General features: G+C 54.3%; 9 protein-coding genes across 9 annotated transcripts; 5 read left to right on the forward strand and 4 right to left on the reverse strand.

The window, feature by feature from the left end:
• Positions 1-143: 143 nt before the first annotated feature.
• Positions 144-1,253, forward strand: J7T55_012665 (ubiquitin carrier protein; the record flags this gene model as incomplete). Its single annotated transcript, XM_053145315.1, has 1 exon — positions 144-1,253. One exon carries the CDS (start codon positions 144-146, stop codon positions 1,251-1,253), a length of 1,110 nt encoding a protein of 369 aa, XP_052992056.1.
• An 850-nt stretch (positions 1,254-2,103) lies between these two features.
• J7T55_012666 (kinesin heavy chain) lies at positions 2,104-5,034 on the reverse strand (the record flags this gene model as incomplete). The annotated part of the gene is made up of 3 exons (XM_053145316.1): positions 2,104-2,335; positions 2,392-4,802; positions 4,915-5,034. 3 exons carry the CDS (start codon positions 5,032-5,034, stop codon positions 2,104-2,106), a joined length of 2,763 nt encoding a protein of 920 aa, XP_052992057.1.
• Positions 5,035-6,411: 1,377 nt separating this feature from the next.
• J7T55_012667 (mutagen sensitive-8) lies at positions 6,412-7,015 on the reverse strand (the record flags this gene model as incomplete). Its single annotated transcript, XM_053145318.1, has 3 exons — positions 6,412-6,535; positions 6,609-6,898; positions 6,974-7,015. 3 exons carry the CDS (start codon positions 7,013-7,015, stop codon positions 6,412-6,414), a joined length of 456 nt encoding a protein of 151 aa, XP_052992058.1.
• Positions 7,016-7,769: 754 nt separating this feature from the next.
• On the forward strand, positions 7,770-9,227 carry J7T55_012668 (uncharacterized protein; the record flags this gene model as incomplete). Its single annotated transcript, XM_053145319.1, has 3 exons — positions 7,770-7,919; positions 7,983-8,927; positions 9,138-9,227. The coding sequence occupies 3 exons, from the start codon at positions 7,770-7,772 to the stop codon at positions 9,225-9,227; spliced, it is 1,185 nt and encodes a 394-aa protein (XP_052992059.1).
• A 1,707-nt stretch (positions 9,228-10,934) lies between these two features.
• On the forward strand, positions 10,935-12,683 carry J7T55_012669 (uncharacterized protein; the record flags this gene model as incomplete). Its single annotated transcript, XM_053145320.1, has 3 exons — positions 10,935-11,254; positions 11,329-11,635; positions 11,703-12,683. 3 exons carry the CDS (start codon positions 10,935-10,937, stop codon positions 12,681-12,683), a joined length of 1,608 nt encoding a protein of 535 aa, XP_052992060.1.
• Positions 12,684-14,434: 1,751 nt separating this feature from the next.
• On the forward strand, positions 14,435-15,886 carry J7T55_012670 (uncharacterized protein; the record flags this gene model as incomplete). Its single annotated transcript, XM_053145321.1, has 1 exon — positions 14,435-15,886. The coding sequence occupies one exon, from the start codon at positions 14,435-14,437 to the stop codon at positions 15,884-15,886; it is 1,452 nt and encodes a 483-aa protein (XP_052992061.1).
• A 1,355-nt stretch (positions 15,887-17,241) lies between these two features.
• J7T55_012671 (tpase family aaa domain-containing protein 1) lies at positions 17,242-18,619 on the reverse strand (the record flags this gene model as incomplete). Its single annotated transcript, XM_053145322.1, has 2 exons — positions 17,242-18,426; positions 18,530-18,619. 2 exons carry the CDS (start codon positions 18,617-18,619, stop codon positions 17,242-17,244), a joined length of 1,275 nt encoding a protein of 424 aa, XP_052992062.1.
• A 604-nt stretch (positions 18,620-19,223) lies between these two features.
• On the forward strand, positions 19,224-20,749 carry J7T55_012672 (chromosome segregation protein; the record flags this gene model as incomplete). Its single annotated transcript, XM_053145323.1, has 3 exons — positions 19,224-19,950; positions 20,016-20,471; positions 20,535-20,749. The coding sequence occupies 3 exons, from the start codon at positions 19,224-19,226 to the stop codon at positions 20,747-20,749; spliced, it is 1,398 nt and encodes a 465-aa protein (XP_052992063.1).
• A 535-nt stretch (positions 20,750-21,284) lies between these two features.
• On the reverse strand, positions 21,285-23,482 carry J7T55_012673 (uncharacterized protein; the record flags this gene model as incomplete). The annotated part of the gene is made up of 3 exons (XM_053145324.1): positions 21,285-22,925; positions 23,010-23,202; positions 23,313-23,482. 3 exons carry the CDS (start codon positions 23,480-23,482, stop codon positions 21,285-21,287), a joined length of 2,004 nt encoding a protein of 667 aa, XP_052992064.1.
• Positions 23,483-23,525: the final 43 nt, after the last annotated feature.

The following is a 23,525-nucleotide window of genomic DNA, read 5'->3' on the forward strand; positions in this document are numbered from 1 at the left end:
AATAAAGGAATCGCCCCTGCCCTGCACTGCTTCTTGTGTATCTCGCATTTCTTCCTCTCACTCACACTGTTGTCATTGGATTTGTTTTCCAATTTCACATCGACTTTGTTTCTGCCCGTCTCGCAAGCAGAAACGCCATCAAAATGATGAGCCAGGTTGCCACGTACGGTGGCCCGGTCATGAAGAGGGCGCTGGAGATGCGCGAGGCCTACATTGGCGATGGCAAAGGAAACATGAACGAGCTGCCCGGCTGGGCATGGCTCGTCTTCTTCGCCGACTTCCTGGTCTTCTTCCCCGTCTTCCTCTACATCGGCTACACCCTGTCTCACATCTACCCGACCCTCGCCATGATCGAGGACCCCGAGCCACCGCCGTACGAGCCCGTCGACCTGAACGACGACACCGACTCCGTCGCCGAGGACAGCGCGCCGCTCAACGACCGGCCCATCAAGGTGGACCAGGAGCCCGTCCTCGTCACCGAGTCGCTCCGCCGCATCAACCGCCTCCTGCTCACCACCGCCGGCTGGACCGCCAATTTCCGCGGCCTCCCCTGCGCCTTCGTCCTGTCCCTCGCCTCGGGCACCTGCGGGCTCATCTTCTCCGGCATCCCCTTCGTGCCTCGCTCCGTCGGCGTCCTGCTGGCCACCCTCGTGACCGTCCAGCTCTCCACCGCTTGGACCCACATCGTCATCTCCGCGCCCTCCTCCCAGCGCTTCTACCAGCGCCTGCCGCCCTTCGGCAAGACCTTCGAGGCCACCGTCGTCCCCATCATCGCCTACTGGGCCGCCACCCAGCTCGTCGCCTACCTGCCCTTCGGCCTGTCAATCGTCCTGGGCCTGGCCCGCTGGGACGTTCGCAACCCCACCCAGGTGCCCGAGTACCAGGGCGACGCCGTCTGGAAGTCCCTCCTCATCGTCATCATCGTCGTGGCGGCCATGGTGTTCCTCGTCATCCCCGCTCAGGTCGTCTTGGTCCGCGTGCAGGCCAGCCTGCTGCCGCCGGACGAGAACCCGATCCTCGCCTTCGACAGGTCCTTCGCTGGCAAGGTCGAGCCCCCGGTCGTCGGCGGCAAGGGCTACGTCAACTTCAAGGATGCCTGGATGACCTTCTCGCGCCAGAGCTGGATCCGTCTGTACAAGCTCATTGGCAAGGTCCTCCTCGTGACCTTCTGCGTCTACATGGTGGTGATCGCAATCGTCGTGCCGGAATTTATGATGATGATTAAGGCGAGCAAGCCTGTTGACTCCAACTAGAGAGTAGGTTTTCCAATGAGGCGGTTGAGGGGCAGCGGGGGAACTTGGTATCACAGCCACAGATGGTCTTGCGAGGCTCTGGCTTTGGTCACCAACCAAAGGTTCGGTCATTACACTGAATTTAACTATGTGCGGAAGCGATGCATGTTTTGTTAACGGCGTGATTGGGGAGTTTTGGCGGCCATGTCATTAATTCCAGGCACTAACTTCTCGCACACCACACACTCTTCTAGTCCTGTTTCAATGGAATGCTTGGATCTGAGGACATCTCAAAAACAAATCAATTTTGATCATCACACTGATAACCTGGGAAGTCTTGCACTGTTGGCCAATGTCGTGTATCATAATCTTTGCGTTCCGACTTGTCATGGCTACACATGAGCACGTGCAATACATAATAGACGCTAAAGGATGGATTTCGCTCCTCGCGATGCAGAACCAAGGCCAACGACAAAAGTGGCCGTGTTTCTCGTCGACACATCACCTATATTGCCCTGAAATTCCTCCTCTCATCGCCTTGTCCAAAGCGGACAGACCAGAACAAAAAGCCTCCCAAGCGCGAGCCTTGCCCTGTAGTGACCGGGATAGTCCAAGCGAGCCACTTCGATTCCCAACATGGCAAAACTCCTGGTTCGATCTTCTTCCTCTATGAATGGCTGACTTGTGTGGTGTTATACTGGACAAAGGGAAAAGGCAACAAACATCTGGAGAGGGGTATAGTTCTTTGTATCCTTCTGGCTGACTCGTAGGCTGGGGGAGATACCTGTATCTCGCCCAGGCTCTTCATTGATGTCGTTTCTTCTAATTCTTCGTTCTTGCGCCAGCAACGACAAATTCCCCGCGAAATGCCTTAGCCCTTCTGGAAGAACCAGCTCGATCGCTTGTTGGCATTGTCCTGGAGGTTCTGGATGGTTGGATTGGAGGGGGCATCTCCGCCGCCGCCACGCAGTGGCTTGGCGATTCTGCTGCCCGCGCCGGCGAAGCTGAATCCTCCGGCGCCGGTAGGCGAGTTCAGGCCGCGGGTGCTGCCCGCCTTGGCGGCCTCCAGACGCTCCTTGACGGAGGCAAGTTGGACCTCAAACCTAATGATACAACAATTAGCAAGGTGATTCGAGAGAAACGGTTGTTCAATACATACTTGTGGTTCGCCTGTGCCATCTTCTCCTGGCTATCTTGGAGGAGGCTCTCCAGACTCTGGATGCGCTCGTTCCTCGCAATGAGTTTCCTCTCTGCAATAGCGACCTCCTTCTTCAGGCTTGAATTCTGCTCCACGAGCTGCCGCTGCACCTGTGTCAGCTGCTCCAGGTTGCGCTCCAAGAACGCCATCTTCTTCTGCTGAGCGCGGTTATTGGACGATCGCAAGACGTTGTTATACTGCTCCCGTGTCTCGTCCAAGGAGATCTCGAGCTCGACGACGCGCTCGCACCTGTTCTGAAGGTCGCGCATCAGCGACTTCTTCATAACGTCGAACTCTGCCATCTGCTGCGCGACAGTCTTGCCGTTGTCCATCGGCGCCGCGGTGCCGGCCTTGACTTGGCGCTGGAGATCCTCAATGAGAACCCTTAGGCGCTCATTTTCGGAGGCCGTCTTGGTGATATCGGCCTTGAGCTCGTCCACAAGCTCCATCTGGGTACCCTGCTTGGAAGCGTAAGCCTGCTCAAGCCGAGCCTTGATCTCCTCGGCATCACCTTCGCCGAGGTTACGCGCCAGCAGATCTTCATATTCTTGTTGAAGACTGTCGAGGCGGGCCTCAAGTTCAGCACGGCGCTTGGCATCAGAGCTGCTTGGTGACGAGCTGTAGAGGGACAACTCGGCCTGCCGCACGATGCCTTGCGTCGCAACAAGCTTCTCTCGAAGAGCCTTGAGATCCTCTGTCGGGATTGTATCGCCTCCCGAACTAATCTCTTCGAACTTGTCGAGCTGCTTGATGGCCTCGGCAATGGACTGTTCGTTGTCACTGAAAATGTCGCTGCCAAGATCGAAACCAGCCATCATCTGGGCCATCTTCTCCGCTTTCTTCTTCTCCTTCTCGTCAAGAACGGCTCCGCTCTCCTTTGCGCCCATCTTCGCGTCCATAAGCTGCTGTTTCACTTCGTCAAGCTCGGCTGTGAGCTCAGTGTTGGCTTCCTTGAGAGCATCCATGGTGATCTGAGCCTCCTTGCCCTCGAAACTGAGCCTCTCCAGCTGCATCTTGACTTCATTCACTTCGCTGTTCAGCTTATCGTTGTCCTTGCTGACCTTGCTGTCATGGTCCTTGAGAAGGCCTAGCTCCTCCTTAGCCTCGCGCAGTGCCTTCTCGGCCGTGACAGCTAGCGTTTCCTTCTCAGAAAGCTGATCCTGGAGCTCATTCTCCCGGCGTAAGAACTCCTCGCGCTCGTCCTTGTCCATGGGTATGGAAGGTGTTCCGGCCCGTTCGGATGCGACGGGCGTCTCCGCACGAGACTCTGAAATGAGTCTAGAAGGAGTGGACGGCCTGGCCGGCAGTGATTTGGTCGTACCATCCGCAGACAACGAGGGTACCCATTTATCCTTCGGGACCTGCTCCCCTGCTCGCCATTGTTGAACCTCGCCTTCCAAGCTTACAATGTAATTCTCAAACGTCGTGATCTGCGTCTTGGCCTTTCCAAGTAGTTGCTTCAGTTCCACAGGACTCAACTCAGCATTGACCTTGGCCTTGTTCTTGATCGACTTGGCCCGCATACCAAAGCGCAGGGTGCTGAGAGTTTCGGCATCGTTGTAACTACTCGGCGAGCAGTTGATGATCAAAGTTGTCCGACTGTTACCACCCAAAGACTCTTGCAAGATACGAGTGAGTTTAGAGTCACGGTATGGCACATGTGATGATTTGCCGTCCGTCAAGGAGTTGATGACCATTCCCAGGGCACTCAAACTCTTGTTGATCTTCTTGGCTTCTTCCAACGTCTGCCCACTGGCTCCAGTCTTGCCCACCTTCTCGCTACCTGCCAGATCGACCAAGAATAGCTGACCACTCTTTGCTGACCCCGTCTCGACATTCTTCTGCGTAACCGTGATGACAAAGATGGAGTGCGACCGGGAAGATTCCTGGTTCATGTTGGTTGCTGCGACTGCACGGGCGTTGCCACCTCTTCGCATGACCTCAAAAACTTCCTGCACGCTCGAAACATAGATTTCTAGAAGACCCTTGACGTAGACGCCGCGGTTCTTTTCCTCGTGAACAGGTAGGTTGTCGTTTTGAGGCGCCATCAGATCCCGGATTCTCTCCATGTAGATCTCCATGTAACTGACCCGAACGGTGTATTCTATCGTGCTTGGGCTGGACATGATGCTCGCGAAGATGCAGTCAACGATACGTGGGATGACACCCCGGCCGTCCTCGTCGTCGATGCTCGACCCCATCATGGTGTAGGACTTTCCGGCACCGGTCTGACCGTATGCGAAGACTGTTCCATTGTAACCGTTCAGGAGGTCGTCAACAGTCGGACGAATCGAGTAGTCGAAGATATCAGACTGCTTGCATTGCATGTTGAAGACGCGGTCAAAGGTGAAGGAGCCTTGGGCTTCCTTGGACTATTAGAGAGCATGGCGGTTAGCTGCTGGGCGATCCCGTACACACGAACATCGAGGTTGGTGATAGAAATATGTGTGATCGTCATGTGCAAACGGCACTTGGAGGACATACATCGATTGTGAGACTGTCATCGCCCTCAAACTTGACAATAGGCTGGCCGCCCGACTCATTCTCGACCCGGTTCTGGGGCCTGAACCGGGCCACGACCTTGATGGTGTTCCCACTCGACATTGTGGCGCTTGAGATGGTGCGCTCAGGAGTGCTATGATCTATCTCATCAACCAAGGTATGCGGAAGCCCGCAGGTTGGAGCAGAGGGTGTGTGGGAGTGGGAGTGAGAGTAGAAGTGGCCAAGTTGGCGGCCCTGCCGTCGCAGCAGTCAGTCGGTGAGGTCTCCCTCAATCGAGCAATAATAGTGGGGGAATTCTGCAAGGTTTGGAGGGCGAGGAAAAAGCGAGGTCGGTGGGTGCTGCTTTGTCGAGCCCCCTTCAACCAGTAACGGCTGTGATGATCTGGCCAGGCAAACAGTCCAGCAGCGGAAGCAGCAGCCTCATCAAGACAAGGGACGGTGCGTGTCAGTCCAGGGGAACAACAAAAAAACAAGGGGCGGCCTTTGGGGAAACCTTGGGTTTGGTTGTTTGTTGGAGGAGCAGCCCCCCATTCCCCCTCCACTGGTCGTCCAGGGCCGTTCGAGTCACCAGAATGACGCGCTAAGCGTGCATGTGGTGCAGGCGGTGTTACCAAAGTGGTACCCAAATTTGAGAGGTTCATGCGCTAGGCCTTGCCGTACCGATACCTCGTCACTCTACCGGCTAGCCAGGCACAAGCACAATCACAGCGTATAGACAGACACTCACACGCGAGCAGCTGCAGACGCATGTGCAGATGGACGCGGGCCAGGACGCGGGCCAGGACGCAGGCCAGTCTTTAGGGATGCTACAGATGCTTGTTCAAACCTACAGCACAGCGTCTGCATGTCCCGTTGTCAAGCTGGTGTGCCAGCAACTGCGTACGGCCCACGGGACACAGTTGCTTTTCCGGCTTTGGACAGATGTAGATACTGTATGCGGCATGCTTTGGCTACTTGTTCTCCAACTTACAGACCCACGCAGGTGACTTTGTGGCTTAACGGTCACCTAACACATCAACATCCCTGTCGCCATGCAAGACACGCTGAGTGAGACCTAGGTGGATGGTCAAACCAGCGCCAACCTAGTCGTCGCCAGTGGCCTCAGCAATAAGCTCTTCCTTGGAAACTTGGATGATTCAAATCGATGACTACATATCAAAGAATACGCGATGCACATAACCCCCTCCCCGACAGGCATCCTTGTATCGGAGGTATCCAGCCCGCTCACGGAGGAACTGAAGAATACTAGGACGAAGATGCCCAGTTGCTCAAATGCCCCTGGAGCTGGTATGAAGTAGACCTGGCAGCGCCAATTTGTAGAACCCGGATACGCCAAACTCCCCTTGTTGATGAAGGAAAACAGGTCTAAGTACTCGTGACAGCATTTCAAACGCCTGCGCCAAGATGGTGACCATAGGTTCCCCCAGCTTTTGTCACTGATCTCATCTGATCATGTGCCCTTCCCTCTTCGCGAACATTTCACTCCTCCCAGCTCTTCTCGACAGTCTCGCGGACCCTCTTGGTGTATTCTTTGCGGTTGTCCTTGTAAAGGTTGGACGCCTCGACATTCGCAGGCGATCCAGTATTCGGGTCGTTAAGTAGACTGTAAGACTGGCAGTTAGTCGCGATCCGTACTGGAAGCTGTGGCTTGTCGCCGTCGTCCTGTCTCTACTCACCTCTGGATGCTTGTCAGCACCGCAGCAACATCGTACGTCGGGCTCCACCGATTTTGGAGGATATCCAGGCACAGCTCGCCGGTGGCGTATACGTTGGGATGGAACATCTGGCTGATGAACTTGACCGAAGGCGGCTTGTTGGGGTACTGCTCTTCGAAATGCATGACGAGTCGAAAGGTGCCGTCCTCAAAGGGGGTGTCGGCTGGGCCGATAATGACTGCGTTCCAAGTCATGACATTATCAGGTACTGGAGACGCAGAGACGCCTGCTGGAGGATCTGTTTGCATGCGCTGTAGAAGGCGGAGGTGTCAGTGACCGTGATGCTGTGCTGGGTGGCGGGTGGCGGGTAGACATTTGCTACCAACCTTGAAGTCACGCATCAAACGACGCCTGGCTGCCGTCGACATTCTAGCAAAGGGTAGCGACTCGTGAGACTGGTGATGGGTGGTGACAGGTTGCAAGAGAGAGGTTGTAGGTTTCAATACTATGTCAATTCGCGTTGATGGTCCTCATGTGATTCAGCTGTTGGGTAAATGCTCTGGGGAAGAGGTGTGATGAGCTGGGACGATCCCACCGTGCTTGCCGATATCGATATCGATAGTCCCAAGGTGAGAGAGACAAGACACAACCCTGGGAGCTAGAGTGGGTGGGGAGATACCTCGCTACCTGCTCGTCCGGTCAGTGGGCACCAATCAATCGACAGTGCTGCTTCCGCTTTCCCTCTGCTTATGACAAAGCAACATCCAGCCTCAACTTCTCGGATTTTGTTATTTTTCCCAGTCAAGTCAATCATACTTAGCTGGCGCCAGTCGCCATGGCCAGTAATCTGCGGCTGCCCTAGCCATTGCTACTGGTGGACATGGTCAGGACGAATCCAGTGCTATGTAAGCTACAGCATGCTGAGCATCCAACGGCCCATCGGAATGGTGGCGGCGGCTAGTGGAGGCTCAAGGGGTGTACTGCAGTTGGTCCCCCGTACATACCCGTGGACCCTTTCCCCAGGAAGCTCACATGCCGAGGATGATCTCATTCCCCTGCTTCCCCCAGCTTCCGAGAGTTGAATTATCAAGTGCACATTCAATATCTCTCTCTTTCGTTCCACGCGTTTTGTAGTGATTTTCCAGCATTGCCTCACCCTTCCGTGCACTACAACTGGGCACCATGACTCTATCCAGCCTCCGACCGGCTCTCAGGAGCAGTGCTGTCACATGCCGAACCGCTTCCGTACGCGCTTTCTCGGCGAGGACAGCTCTTCAACAAGAAATAAGAGACGCCTATATTCTGAGTGCTTCCAGAACGCCGACTGCTAAAGTCTGTCTGGTCTTCTCTGTCTATATTTTGCAAATAAAGAGTCGAATTGACGAATGATTGTAGTTCAATGGCGCCTTCCTCACCGTTCCAGCACCAAAGCTCGGTGCGGTAGCTATCAAGTCTGCCATCGACAAGTCCGGCGTGCCAATTTCCAAGATCACAGACGTTTACATGGGAAACGTTCTGCAGGCCTCGGTTGGCCAGAGTCCCGCAAGACAGGCCGCCGTATTCGCGGGTCTCCCACCCAGCGTCGAGGCCGTCACCATTAACAAGGTCTGCGCGTCGGGTCTGAAATCGGTTGTGTTCGCTGCGCAAAACATCCAGCTCGGCCTTGCAGAGGCACAGGTTGCGGGCGGTATGGAAAACATGTCACAAGTGCCCTACTACGTGCCGCGGGCAAGCTCGCTGCCGGCCTTTGGCCATGTTAAGATGGAGGATGGCCTGATCAAGGACGGTCTCACAGATGTCTATGACCAGATACACATGGGAAATTGTGCTGAGAACACAGCAAAGAAATACGAGCTCACCAGGGAGGATCAGGACCAGTATGCCATTCAGTCCTACGAACGGGCGCAAGCCGCCTGGAATGCCAACGCATTTGCCGACGAGATTGTGCCGGTCACTGTCAAGGGGAGGAAGGGCGAAACCATTATCGATACGGACGAAGGTTACAAGGACATCAAGCTTGAAAAGATCCCAACTTTGAAGCCTGCATTCATCAGAGACGGAACTGGCACAGTCACAGCTGCGAATGCCTCGACACTCAATGACGGTGCAAGTGCCTTGGTACTTGGCAGCAAGGCCATTGCACAGGAGTTCGGATCTGGCTCAAGAGTCCTGGCGAGGATATGCGGGTCTGCTGATGCTGCAACGGATCCAATTGACTTTCCTGTTGCGCCGGCCAAGGCGGTTCCCATCGCTCTTGAGAGGGCTGGCATAACGAAGGACCAGGTGGCCATCTGGGAGTTCAATGAGGCCTTCGCAGCCGTCATCAAGGCCAATGAAAAGGTACATTTGCCTCAGTTCCACTTCAGTCTTTCTGTTTTGGCCTCGACACTGGTGCCACAAAGTTTGAAGCTATATCGGATTTCTGAGCTAACTCGAGCATAGATTCTTGGACTTCAGGGAGCTAAGGTCAACCCACTAGGCGGTGCCATCTCCCTAGGCCATGCTCTAGGTAGTTCGGGTTCAAGGATCCTGACGACTTTACTTCATCAGCTCAAGCCTGGTGAGTACGGTGTTGCAGCGATCTGCAACGGGGGTGGTGCAGCCACAGCGGTTGTCGTGCAACGCATCGAGTCCGTATAAGAGGGCATACCAGCCCTTGGCGATTCCACAGGAGGTTCTATGGCCACTGATGCAAGTACTACGAAGCTAGGATATTAACTAAATGTATTATCTCAGACACATCACTCGTCACCGCTTGAGTTTGTCACCACATGTCTTTTCCCTTCAGCGGCCGCCGTATAGCTATTCCCTACACGTGATTTTCATCAAGCCCTTTACTCATATAGCAGAAACCTCAGTACAACAGTCTTGTTCAACTTATCTTTCCATGTTCCTTATTGAGAAGGGGAATATTGAATGGTAGCAGAGGCGAAAATCGGTGTTTAGTTGATTTGAGCCCATCCACTCCCCCATTTCCGTAACTAGAGGTTCGACTCTTCTAAAGACCTAGAGATTACGCAAAGGTTCGCGGAGAATAGGATAACCGACTGGCAGCGACAAGTAGGAAGGATAAAACAAGGGAGGGAAAATACGTTACTCGATGGCTCCTTTGTGCAAAGGCTTCTATTATCTAGCATTGGAGTTGGAGAGGGAAGTGGACACCTTGCAACTGAATGACATGAAACGGTCGAATACTTGATTGTCCAAACCAGGCTTATCGGAGGTTGAGACTTAGTTTATAGACCAGTACACCTCGTACTGAAACTGCGTCCTTTGCAATATTGGCCCGAAAAGTATCTTGCGCGTGGACTCATATAATACTAATGTCCAAATCTAATCTGAGGACCTGCAATAAGTAGAATTTTACAGCATGAATCACTGTGTATATCTTAATAACGACAAATGTTTCAGGTTGTTTCTATGTACTATTGGGCTTTTTCTCATCATTGTAGATTCCTTCAGAATTGCTGTCCCCTCGCTAAAGTCACAGTGTGTCATTTTCATCAAACAAGCCTGAAATAGCATGGATTCGATTCAAAAAGACGGCTGTTCGATCTTTCATAGCTATGAAGAGCTCAGAAGAGTGAACTTCTATTCTCTGGCTGTATTAGCTTGGACAGGTTTTCAGTAGATCTTCACTTGGGTACCGGCCCATCTCTGCAAGCTGTATTTTCCTATGGAAACAGCGTTGTCACCGTTAAGTTCGTGTTTCCTTAAATACAAAAGTTGAATATAGAGAGCCCAGAAATGAAGACAAAATTGCACTCTGACTAAACATCACATCATAGTGCTTTCAAAAGTGTCAACTGCGTTGCCAAATAGGTATGTTTGTAGACGGTCTTAGTCGTTCCCCTATGTTCTGGAAGAGTGATTTCAATCTGTTCAGGGACTGATTTTTACCACCTACTGAGAATTTCCCGAGAACTCAGCATATTAAAGTCAATTCGGATGAGGACTTTTCTTCAGTTCAGGATAAGTAATTACTTCAGGCCTGCCTGCAGTTCTACTAAGGCATGGGACCAACGACTCATCGTTGACTGGATTCACAATGGAAACTTTCAAGACCTTCCAATTGGGGTCTTTCCATCACACTCAATTACCACAAGTTTGAAACATAAATCATTACTTTCCATAGAATATGGGATGAGAACTCGATGAATGCACATTCACAGCAGGTGAATAGATGAGGAATGCCCCACTCTGCTTAAGTAAGCCAAGCCCCTTCCATCTCACTGGCAGTGACTGGTCACGCAGGGTCCAAGCGAGACGGCTCTATCCTTCCTGCACATTGGGCCATGTCTTGACTTGCCCTCATCTTGCATTGTTCGCAGTGAAATCAATGCGACGATGCCTTCTTTGATCACACAATTCCTATCCTCAATCAAGGATCATGTGGTTGCGCTGAACGGTGACAGTCTCGACGCCTGGCTGCAGGTTGAGCCGGGTTCAACAAGCCACGCCTATATGCAGCTCCGTGACGAGTTGAGGCAAAGCCTGGGTGTAAACAGCAACCTCGAAAAGTTGGTTGAGAAGTCACTACCCGAAATCGATGACCCTCCGGATGGTACTGGATCACCATGGCCCAGCTTCGTTACCTTCGTCAAGGATTATCTGCTATATTGGAGGGATGCGGATTTCGACGACTTGTTGAGTGTCCAAGAATCGCTGTCAGGGTTGTTGACGTGCGCTCCTCCTACCTTTGCTCCACCACTTATTCCTCGGCCTGGCTGACCACTGATAGATCTTGTGCTACTGCGCTATCACACCCACAGTATGGAAGCATCATGTTTCAGACCAGCATATCGCTCTCCGAGGCACTTTCTAAAGTCGTCATGATGCTTCACCGGCGCCCTGAGCTGATGCAAGGGCAGAGGTCTGTTGCTGGGGGCGAAGATAGCAAGTCCATGGTCGAGCAGTCTGCCGACATCATCCAGAAAATCTTCACCTCATGTCTTACGGACAGATCAAGTACCAGATTTGCAAGACCGGAGGGCAAGAAAGTCGGAGTTTACATATTTGCCAACCTCGTCCTGAAACTTCTCTTCACAGTGAGTTGACACAAGACAGGTAGACCCCCGGGCCTGGTCACATCGCTGATATACATGCTCCTCGAAGTGTGGTAAATCTCGCCTTGCAGCACAGCTGTTGCTTAACGTATCCGCGAGCGGACCACCACTGCAACTATATCCGGCTGCACAGCGGGTTACGTTCCTCTACTACCTCGGAAGGTTCAACTTCGACTGCGACAACTTCGTGCGCGCGTCGCTGTGTCTTGAGGAGGCCTACCTGCAAACCCCACCAGCTCTCCAACGCCACCGAAGACTCATTCTCACCTACCTCATCCCATCCAACATTATGCTCGGGCGGTTCCCCAGTGAGGTTCTCCTCGCCAGGCCTGAGGCAGCGACTCTTGCTGCTGTGTTCCTCCCCATAATGGCCTCCATCCGCAAAGGGAACTTTATTGCTTTCCAGCAAGCAATAGCGGCCAATGAGCGCTGGTTATACCAGAAAGGCCTGCTTTTCACCCTCACCTTCCGCTTGCGCCCAATCGTGTGGCGCTCTTTCATCAGGCGATGCTTTCTCCTTACCTACGAAGCCCCGCCGCCAGCATCACGCGCAGCGCCGACTCTCAATTTAGCGGACGTGTACGTCGCCGCTGCATATGTCCAGAAACGCCTCGAAGGCTATGTGCCAGCACGAACTCAGCAGCAGCCCAAACGTCAGTTGCAAACGAATAACATTTTTATGATGGCCGTGACTAACAGCGCTGCCGATGCCTCGTCTGCACTGATGCCGCCGTCAGGCGGAAAGCAAAGGAATTTGAAACCCAGTGAGGGCTTGTTCTGGGGAAACTTACAGGTTACGGACAAAGAAGTCGAAGGCGTGATCGTGGCACTAATCGCTCAGGGGTTAATGAACGGTTTTCTGGCCCACTCGAGCGGCAGATTCGCCGTGATGGGAGCAAAAAAGGCCGGTGGACCGCTTGCTGCAGGATGGCCAGCAGTCGTCCGAGTAGTAGCTGACAAGATGGTGGAGGATGGTATCGACATCAACGAAGTGCCGGCCTGGGTGAAGATGCCACCAGGTTATTCTTGATGGCAAGTGAACAAGATGCTGAGGAACTACGTCACGTTCAAGGGGACTTTTGTCTGAGGTTTCGCATCTGGGAGCGGTAAAATGAGATGTTATATATACCCACATCAAAGATTTACGAGAACGAGTTGTCTGTTCCTGTGGCCAGTCGATGTGGGAGGCTGTTTGACGTGGGTCTGCCAGCGTCTTGTGGCAAGGCTGAGTCCCAAATGGTATGTCCTGTACCTTCCAGCACGCGCTGACCTATCATATCGCAGGTTGATTTCTTTTGTCCACAAAATGATTGGCATTTCAGCCAGCAAGGCATCAAAAGCTTGCAATACTGCGGGATCAGCTGACATCGGGCACCCCCTAAACCCTCCCGCCAGCGACGAAAGAGGAACTCTAGTCCTTCCAGACAAGTTCGTCATTGTCTTGCTTTTTTGCTTCTACGGAATATTCCTTCCGCGATCTGAGGAACAACATTACAGTTTGTAGACTCAACTCGCGCATCGCGACAAGGCTCATCTCCACTCCCATTCCTATTCTCATGGAACGTGAGAAGGGGTCTTGGCGACGGGTCTATTGCGGATCACGGCCGCGCCGGAACCTGACCGATTCACTTGTTGAGAGACTCACTGCCTTACTCGTGCAATCGCGATGCCCTCAGACAATATGAAGTCATTGCGCTTCCATCGACGACGAGCCGCCTCGTGGCTTTGCAATCCAGCATCGCCAGGACCATCGTCGCCACGAAGGGAGCAATTAAATCGTGATCAACGACTTCACCACCATCATGTTGACCACTCCATGTCATCTCATTTTGCGCAAGGCCTGTCATTGGTGTACCTTGCAGCCGCCGGGTCTGCGTTCCTGACTTGTGTGCTGCTAGGCCCGAAGGGGTAGTCAGCCATTGAGGCTATCTGCAAATGGCAGAGTGCCTGATTCGCCACAACATTGATCATCTAATCTCCCATGCGTGCCTTGCGTTTGCGCCTGCGTGTGTGCTGACCGCGCAGTGTCTGGCTGGCGGTGCCTGGCGCCCGGATTGACGTCTCGATTGGGTTCGAGGCAAATCGCGCGCTCCAGGCACGTCGGGTCCAGAATGCGCAACAGTGGGCGCCGACTGGTCGAGGCACGGTTTGACAGGCCCACAGCAATAACCTAAAAGAAGCCAAGTGTGGAGGATACGACAGCAGCAAAGACGTGATCCCGGTGGCACCACCCCGTCTCTTGCAGCTCCTGCAGGGGGCCAAAGATCCCTTTTCGGCTACTTCCTTTATGTACCTTGTCAATAGAATCGCGGCTGTGGGTCATTGTCCTCCTTCTTCCCCCCCGGGACCCCCCTCCGGCTCGCCCGCCTCTTCACCAACTGCCTCGCTCATTTCGTTTCCCCCAGCTTCGTGCGCGCTACTCGGGCAATTCTTTTCAAAGCCCACACGTTCGTTACCAAGCCTCACTCGCTTTGCTGTTTTCTCCTGCTCTTCAGCAGAAATTCATTCCTTTGGTAGACGCCGGTTGGATCGCGAATCGACTCAGTGGCTGGACTGCGGTGTGTTGACTGCTGTTTTCTGAGGAATGCGACTGTAATGCCTCACGGACTGGAACAACAACACCAACACCACATGACTGTCAAACTCTAAGACACCACTTACGAACGACCTTGCCCATCACGACGAAACTTGGCCCCAAGAGTCAGCTCTAAGCTCTCTCAGTAGCGTTCAGCTACTCACGATCCTTACACAACGTTCATTTTTCTCTTCACGTCGTCACCCATGCACAAAGCAGCACTTACGGCCGCACTGGGCTCGGCCGTGCTATTCTTGGCCGCCCAGCCGGCCTCCGCAACAGCCGCTCACCGTCGCGCTCACGAGCATTACAGCAAGAACCACACTCACAGCGAACACGATGCTTCAGAACTCGAGTTACTCAAGCCGCGCGGCCGGCTCGTCAACAGATCGGGCCAATGCGCCTTTCCCGAAGGCGAAGCTGGTCTCGTGACCATCACTCCGGGCTCATCGAACAGGGGCTGGGCCTTGAGCCCTGATCAGGAGTGTACCGCGGGCTCATATTGCCCTTTCGCTTGCGAACCGGGAATGGTCATGAATCAATGGAAACAGGGTACGACATATGTGTACCCTGAGTCCATGGACGGAGGGCTATTCTGTGACAAGTCTGGCTCCATCGTCAAGCCATTTCCGGACGAGCCGTACTGTGTTCAAGGCGTTGGATCCGTTAAGGCTGTCAACAAGTGTGGCAAGGTGGTCGCGTTCTGTCAGACCGTGCTTCCCGGAAACGAAGCTATGTTGATTCCCACGGGCGTGACGGACAGCGCGACCATTGCTGTGCCCGGACCTTCTTACTGGGATTCAACCGCCTCGCACTTCTACATCAACCCTCCCGGTCGCTCAACGGAAGAAGCCTGTGTCTGGGGAACGAGTTCACAAGCCATTGGAAACTGGTCGCCCTATGTCGCTGGAGCCAACCAGGACTCGAATGGTAACACATTCGTCAAGCTCGGTTACAATCCCATTTACACTGATTCTTTCCACGGTGTCAAGCCCTCCTTCGGTCTCAAGATCGAGTGTGACGGGAATTGTAACGGCCTCCCTTGTGCCATAGATCCCAGCTCTGATGGGTTCGGAATCGTCAGGAGCGCCACAGCGACTTCTGGCGCGGGCGGTGCGGACTTTTGTGTGGTGACAGTCCCGAAGGGAGCCACTGCAAACATTGTCGTCTTCAATACCGATGGCTCGACAGGCGACGCGACAAGCGATGCACCAAGCTCGTCTTCCGTCAAGCCTGCCACCACATCTCAGGCACCAAAGAAGGCCATGGTCGCCGTGGCCACCACCTCCAGTTCAACGCCACCTGAGATCTCGGAAACTTCAAGCACGAGTAGCAGCTCATCTACCTCGTCGAGCAGCTCGTCCTCAATTTCTAGCAGCACTGCTTCCAGCAGCTCCACCCCGTCGTCCACGCTTAGCTCCAAGACTACCTTCGCCTCATCGGCCACGATGCGCGGTGGTATATTCCAGGAGAGCGGCAAGGGAAGCAGTACGCACTCTTTGACAGCTGTCACGTCTGCAGCCGAATTGGCGGAGGCTACGACCGAAGCTGCGCCTGCAGAAACTTCATCCAAGAGCGACGCAACGAATCCTGACCAGGGCCAAGCAGCTTTTGCCGGCTTCGTCATAGCTTTCGTCGCCGCCGCAATGCTGTACTAGACGGCATCATCTTCGGTCTTCTATCTCTAAGCAACAAGTAACTTTCTTCAATTCATCCCAGCAGCTGTCTTTACTGTCAATATATCACCGGAACGCAGATTCTCGAGGCAGCGCCTTTCCGGCCTTCGATACGCTGAGGTTCCCACCCAACTTCATTGCGCATAAACCTCGCAACTCATCATCACCTCTGGGCGGGCATAAAATGCTCCGCGATCTTCTTGCCTATTCATTCGACGCTGCTGGTCCTTTTCGCCTTTTTACTTTCGACCCGTGCCTATTTACCACATACGAACTTGCAGCCCCTTTTTTGTTCTATCGACGACGGCTGTACCTGCACATCCGCCTCCCCAACATTGGCCCTCTACCGCGGACCAGTGTTTAGTGTTTATTGTTTTATGTGGTGGTCCCAAGCCTGCCGCTTTTGAGATTCGATTCGATCTTCAGATCTGGCACTTTGGATGCCAGCCACGCCACCTGTGGCGCCTTTTCATATGTTTCTCTTCAATGGTGGAGATATTCCCGACATTATACCCATATACGCGATTGGACGTTGTTCACGAGGACTGGAGCATGAATGTCATGCTTTTCGGGAGAAAAAGGGCTTTGGCCCCTTCCCGAGGAAAGGGGTGGTTTGGTGTTAAACGAGTTTTTACGTTTTTGCCTTTACTTTATTATATAGCAGTAGGGCTTGATGATCGATACCTGTAGCAACGTCGTTTATGACTCTTAGGTATCTTTTAGGAATGGATCATGAGGACCGAATTCTCCAAGCACCACGGCGTCAATGCCCAAGTCCCTGATACTCTTTGAGCCGCGCAGTGAGTGACTCGATGTGGACCCAAGCCGCAGCTTTCATTCGCACACAGAGCCTTGAGACTTCCATGGGAAGAATCCATATGTGATTATCTCGTGGGTGAAGGTGCAATCGTCAATTGCACCCGATGCTCGGCACTCTCGGGTGCAAGTGATGAGGAACATCTCATTCAATGAACAGATTTTCTCCATGATGCAGTGGGGGTCAACCCGTGCCGTCCTGTTCCGGAAGGATTTGATATCTCATGTGATGCTCGCCTTCCGTTCGGGGTTAGTGGAAATCCGAATCGCACACGATGACTCAAGAGATGCCAGAAGCAAGGAGTTGACCAAGTAACATTGGGTTTCCAGGAGCCTCGGGACTATTACCCTGGAAGTAACATGCTAGAAGTCTACAGATGTATCCACGGAGTCGAGAAAATCCCATCCAAGCGCCATACTGCTTTCCTTGCCAACCAGCTTTCCTCTGAGGTTTCCTTCCAAGTTGTGTCGGATGCTCTATGGTTTTTTCGTGTTTACATTAAAACCGTTATACGTACTGCTCAATCTGGAGCTTCACCAACCTGCTCCTCGATATCCTCATACTCGTCGCTCGAGGATTTGGAAGCAGCAGCAGCAGCCGCCCTTTGCGACGAGTGGCGCTCGTGGTTTTGCATCAGAATCTGGCCACCCCCTTTCCTGCCGAAGAAGTCTTCCGTCTTTAGGCCTCTTATCCGATCGGGACTGATACCAGACATCGAGTGGCCCGAAGCTCGATGCTCTCGAATAGATTCCCGCATCGGGATCATGGCCGCGTCTCTGCAGGCCTCCTTGATGTCGCTGCCCGACATGCCTGCCGTGACCTTCGCTATGTACTCCAGCTCGAACGACGGGTCGCGCTTCGTGCCCTGTAAGACTAGCTGCAGTATGCGACGTCGTTGATCCTTGTCTGGAAGTGGGACCGGGAACTTCTTCGGCATCCTTCGCAGGATGGCCTCATCAATGTCATGTATGCGATTCGTCGCGCCGAGCACGCATATCCTAGACGGGACTCCCGCTGCATTCGAGGATGTCAAGCCGTCCCAGAGCGTCATGAACTCAGCCTTGACCATTCCGCTCGCCTCGTGCTCGTTGCTCCTCCGCGTCCCCAGCACCGCGTCGATCTCGTCGATGAAGATGATTGCCGGCTCCAGCTTTCGCGCCAGGGAGAATACGGCCCTGACCAGCTTGTTGGAGTCTCCGTACCATTTCTCCGTCAGCGTCGATATGTGAAGGTTGATGAAGGAGGCACCGCTCTCATGCGCCACCGCCTTCGCAAGCATTGTCTTGCCACAACCAGGAGGGCCGTAGAGCAGCACCCCTGACGGCGCAGAAAGCAACGGCGCGGCGTGTGAGTATAGGTGCGGCATTGTTAGCGGATAGATGACGGATTCCTTGAGCTCCTCAATGATATCCTCCAGGCCGCCGATGTCATCAAACCCGACTGGGATGTCCTCTGGGGCGACGACCTCGAGTGCGACCATGGCCTCGTACTCGTTCAGTTGAATGTCCTCGATACGTGGCCCCTTTCGCGAACCGCTCGAGTCTGTGCCGTCCGTTCCATCTTCGTTGTTCCTATTTCGCCGTAACCGGGACAGGTTCGCTTGCGCTTTTATTCTGGCTTGCTCGTGCTTTTCCTTCTCTGGGTCGGCGAGGGTGTTTGCGAATGACGACAGGAGATTTTTGACGAAGAAGTAGGAGACGAAGGCCTGCGGTTAATATTAGTCCCAGTCTGCGAAGTGTGCGCGGGCAGTGTCATGGTGGCATTTTCAAGCCAAGTCAAAGCAACACAGAAGAATGCAGACAACGTACAAGTGCACCAGCAGTGACGATATTCAGGACGGCGTCAGACGTCCGGGCTCTGCGGTCGCCCATAGCTAAGCTGGACAAGATTCCGCTCATGGAATGTATGCGGCGCTGGCGAGCTGCGAAAAAGGGTGGGAAATAAAAGAAAAGTGAAAGACAGTATGACAGCAATAGCGAGGCGGGAATTGTGATGTCTTAGGGAAGTGGTCGAGTTTATTGTATGTATATTGTAGGTTGGGGTCCATCAAAGGCGAAAGTTACGTCGCCCAGGGTGGCGCTAGCTAGCGTGGTCTGCGGTCCCCCACCTTACTGCACGCCTACCCACCCGTTGCGCTGGCACAGCTCAGCAGACAACAGGGCCTGCATCGCTTGTTTACTTTCCCTGGCAAGCTCGGCTCGACATCTCAACCCAATCGAAACTGCGACATTCGCCGCCGTCAATCAATCCTCCTGGATTTCCCAATTGCTCAATCAACTCTCCACAGTCCTCTATCGACTATTTGAACATTCGACCTCCCAAAAGGCAATTGCCGTCGTCGACTCCAATTGTCCAAAGCACGAAACCGAGTGATCGAGGCGACGCGTTCTGGTTTAGATGCCACGGATTAAACAGTCCACCTTGCTCGACTTGGCGGATTCGGACTCGGACTTGGATTCACGCTTCAACGTACAACCCAGCGCGCTAAAGACAGCAGGAAATATGCCTGCAGCAAAGAAGGGTCGAGGTCGCGCGCCTGCCAACAAGGTCACGAAGCCCGAGCCCAAGACTAAGACGCGTCGCGTTGGGGCAAAGGCCGCCGCAGCGCTGGAGGAGGAGGTAGAGAGGCAGGCGCTTGCAGAAAAGGCGACAAATGCACCAGCAAAGGCGACAAGAGGCCGCAAGGCTAAGAAGGCAGTCGAGGACGAACAGGAGGACGACGCAGACGACGTACTGGCAACACCGCCGCACAGTGATGAACCTGCGAAGACCAAGGGTGGCCGCGGCCGCCCAAAGAAGGATACCGTGGTGCCCGACTCGGTGCAGAAAAAGACCGAGCCTGCAGCCGCGAAACGAGGGCGAAAGGCTGCCGCTGCTGCCAGACTTGATGCTCCGTCCGAAATCCCGGAGACTCAGGTGGACGGCGGAATGGACATCGACACGGCTGAGGAGCAAGACCAGGTGGAAGATCTCCCTACATTCTCGCGTTTCAGTGCACCGCCATCCGCGCAGCGTCTCAATTCATATCACATCCCACTCAGCGCGACTAAGCGATCAGCCAGCTCATCATTGATTGAGAGCGATCCATCAACCAGGCGACATCTTGCGGACCTTGAGAAGAAGTATGAGGCATTGGAGCTGAGATACAGAGAGCTGCGCAATGTGGCGGTTGTAGAAGCGGAGAAGAACTTCGATCAGCTCAAAAAGCAGAGCGATGAGAAGACTCAGGGTGCGTGCCATTGGATCAAAAGTTCTGTTCAAACCCGGAGAACATGCTGCTGACAACGCATTTAGCTTCCAATGAGCTCATCAAAAGCCTCAAGGCCGATCTCGCAACTCAGAGGCAACTAGCCAAGGAAGGGCAAAAGTCTCAGCAGCAGTTCGAGGCCAGTGAAGCCAAAGTCGACACGCTGCAGACCCAGATTGCGGGAATAACAACGACGCTGTCCGAAGCCAAGACGGAAATCAAGTCTCTCACCACGAAACTGAATGCTGCACGAGCCGCCGAGGCAACAGCCACAGCCACGGCCCAGGCTGCGTCGGTGCGGGTCCCGGGTAGCGCAATGAAGCCCAGCGCGATGGGCGGCCGAGGCATAGACCAGGCCCAGGTGCAAGCCCAGCTCCAGGCCACTCAGACAGCCAAGATGAAGGAGAACCTGTACAGCGACCTGACGGGGCTGGTGGTGACAGGCATCAAGCGCGACGGCCCGGAGGATGTGTATGATTGTATCCAGACGGGTAGGAACGGGAGTGAGTACAGCCCTACTTTCAGGAGAGTAATATCACCGGACGCTAACCATGGTCTCTCTCTAGCACTACATTTCAAGCTGGCCATTGCGAACGAGAACTCGGACGAGAATACGGACGAGGCCGAGTTCATGTACAAACCGCAGCTGGACGAGCGCCGGGACAGTCAGCTGATCGAGATGCTCCCTGAGTATCTCGTCGAGGAGATTTCTTTCCCCCGGGCCCACGCGGCCAAGTTCTACTCTCGCGTGTTGAAGTCTTTAACGGAGAGGCTTGACTGAGCGTGCATGAGGCTCACCCTGTATATGTGCTCGCATCGGCGTTCAGTTCCCCGGTTAAATACCCTATGAAAGGATCTTAGCTGTGCTGTGGACGGGTTGCAATGGGCTATTGTTGTTGGAGCATGTTGTAACCTAGCAGAGGCGCTCTATTTCCCTTGAGTCAGATACTGTGAGCGTTGTAGCATCGCATGGCGTTGGACATTCGGTATTCTTTCCGTATTTAATAGCTGCTAATCGGCATTCTTTTGTTTTGGGCGGTTTTTTCATAAGTGACGATCATGGCAAAGTTTGATGAACCTATTCCGTTGTGTCATATTCTTGCCTACATATGACCCTGCTACCCTAAATCCAACCCGAGGTATTCCCATCCCAAAATTGCTATTTACACATTTACACATTTGCCCACGCTCATAAATCATTCATCAACAACATTACCTGCCCAACCCGATTTCCAAACGATGTGCCAGGGACCATACGGCCTCCAAAAATGGCTGACCTTGCCCTATATATCCTCCGTAAGTATAATGAAATCCCATTATCTAGCCCAGCCGATTCCCCGGCCCTCTTCTGCAACCTTCCCGCTCACATTCCTCTTCCCGAAGGAGAAGTATCTCTGTGCAGCCTCACCACCACCCGCACCGCTCAGGTCCAAGTCGTTGCCTGACGAGACCTGCCTGTCGCTGCCGATGATGACGGGCGGCGTCGCAGACTTGAGCTCACCGTACGGCTTTGAGTAGAAGTCTGACTCGGGCTGGATGGAGCTGTTGCGGTTGCGCGCCCCGGCCCACGTGTAGCGCTTGCTGAGGCTGGCCTTGAGCCCGCCGTAGCTGCGCGACGGCTTCTCGTCCGTGATGTCGCCGGCGGTCTTGCCCGCCTGCCTGTTGTTGTTGCTGCCGCTTACCCGCCGGTCGTTGAGGTCGATCTCGGACAGGGCGGATGATTTCCGGATGATCGGGGTGCTGTTGGGGTTGCGGCCCTGCTTCCCTGCGAACTGGGCCACGTTCGCGAGCGACGGGTTGGACCGCAGCGGGTTCGGATGCCCGGACCCCAGGTCGCCGTCGTTCTCGTCGAATTCGTCCGCGCCCGGGCTCATTAGGCCCCGGTAGCCTCGCCCGCCGCCAGTCCTGTCATTCTCGTAATCGGACTCGGAGTCTGAATCACGCGTGTCGTAATATGGGTGGCTCAGGGACTCGTAGCCTAGCACCGTCTTTCTCTTCTCGGCCGCCCTCTCGGCAGCGTTTATGGCGCGGTTACGCTCCTGCGTGCGGTTGATCAGCGAGTCCGTAGGTAACCAGGACTCGGTGAACCGCGCGGGCCTTGGTAGTGGAGCAGTGTCCGGTGCGTTTGTGATGGTAGGATGGTGAGAGGCTACGGTGCCGGTGCTAGGTCTGGACTGATGACCATAGCTCCTAGGTGAGTCCGGAACGATATCACGTGTGGGAACCTCAGCATAGGAAGAATAAGAGCCGCGCCAGGGGCTCCGGTGAGGTGGCGGGGCGGGCTTGCTGGAGTGAGGCGATGATGGCACGCCGGACATTCTTTTGAAATCCTCTGCAGTGGCTGAGTTCCGAGGCGAGTTCTTGGGTGAGTTCCCGGGTGTGATCTGGTACTGCCTCGCAGGGAAATCGGCTGAGCCGAAGGAACTGCGTGGGCTGGAGCGAGTGGCGTGGAAGGGAATAGAGGGCGGGCGGCTGAGGTCATCATCCGGGATACCAGAGTACCGGCGGCCGTCGAGAGGGGTCGACAGACGCTTCTCGTTCTCTGTGACGAAGGTGGTGGCTGTTGCCATGGACGACTTGTTCCTCTTGTGCTGTCTGGAAGTCAGGTTGTCCTCGAGGGGGTTGCAGTCAGGGGGCATCCTGACGATCTGCCTGAACTTGAGGGCCAGCCAGAGGCTGATGCATAGCGACAAGAAGTGCAAGGCCCCGCCGCCGACGAGGGTGTAGTACAGGGAAGGCAGGAAATAGTCCATGAGGGTCTGTGGGTTGAGCAGGGTCGCCCACTCAGTACTCGAGTTGTGTACAGACAGAGCACCAAAGGCGTAGAGAGGGAGCGCGGTGAGGTCAGATATGGCGGAGAATATCTGGTAGCCGGCAGAGGACCCGGGGGGCCTCGCCCCGGCCGGGCGCGCAAGATGGAAGATGCCGTAGACACAGTGAATCAGAACTGCGCCGGCCTGTGTGTTGGCATTGGCTTGTATCAGTATTTGTAGTTGGCGGTATCAGGCAGAGACAATGTGCTGGGGGTGGATTGCACGTACGGTGATCCTCATGACCCACGCGGTCAAGGGGCTGACCTCAGTAATGACGATCATGAAGAAGAGAATGCCAGCCGCGGCGATCATCTCGAGCACGCGGAAGGCCAGCTGCAGTATTCTCATCCACTTGATCCACCATTTTGTGGCAGGCCCGAAGGTCCTGAACGGTGAACGTGGCCCACGAATCTCATGTGCGCTACGCGTGAAGATCTGGGGTCAGCAGCTGTGGATTGTTGTTGGGAGACACGCACGCAGGCGATCCACTTGCACGATCGTGTGCGGTGGGTTGGGTGCAGCGATGCTTACTCTGGGTGGCGATTGAAAGACACAAGTGGCCCCTCATGCTTGGACTTGACTGGCTTTGGCTCCCAGCTGGCCCGGGTGACGGCCTTGGGATCAAAAGAAGAGGTCGGGAAGCGGTCATCGTCGAACCTGTCGAACTTGTCGTACATGTAGGGCTGGTTACCTCCACTCATGATGACTGACTGACTGACTGGAGGACGACGGGGAGAGAATGAG

This window comes from Diaporthe amygdali (genome assembly GCF_026229845.1).
Source record: "Diaporthe amygdali strain CAA958 chromosome Unknown NODE_20_length_815715_cov_65_842320, whole genome shotgun sequence".
In the NCBI taxonomy this organism is placed as follows: Eukaryota; Fungi; Ascomycota; class Sordariomycetes; order Diaporthales; family Diaporthaceae; genus Diaporthe; species Diaporthe amygdali.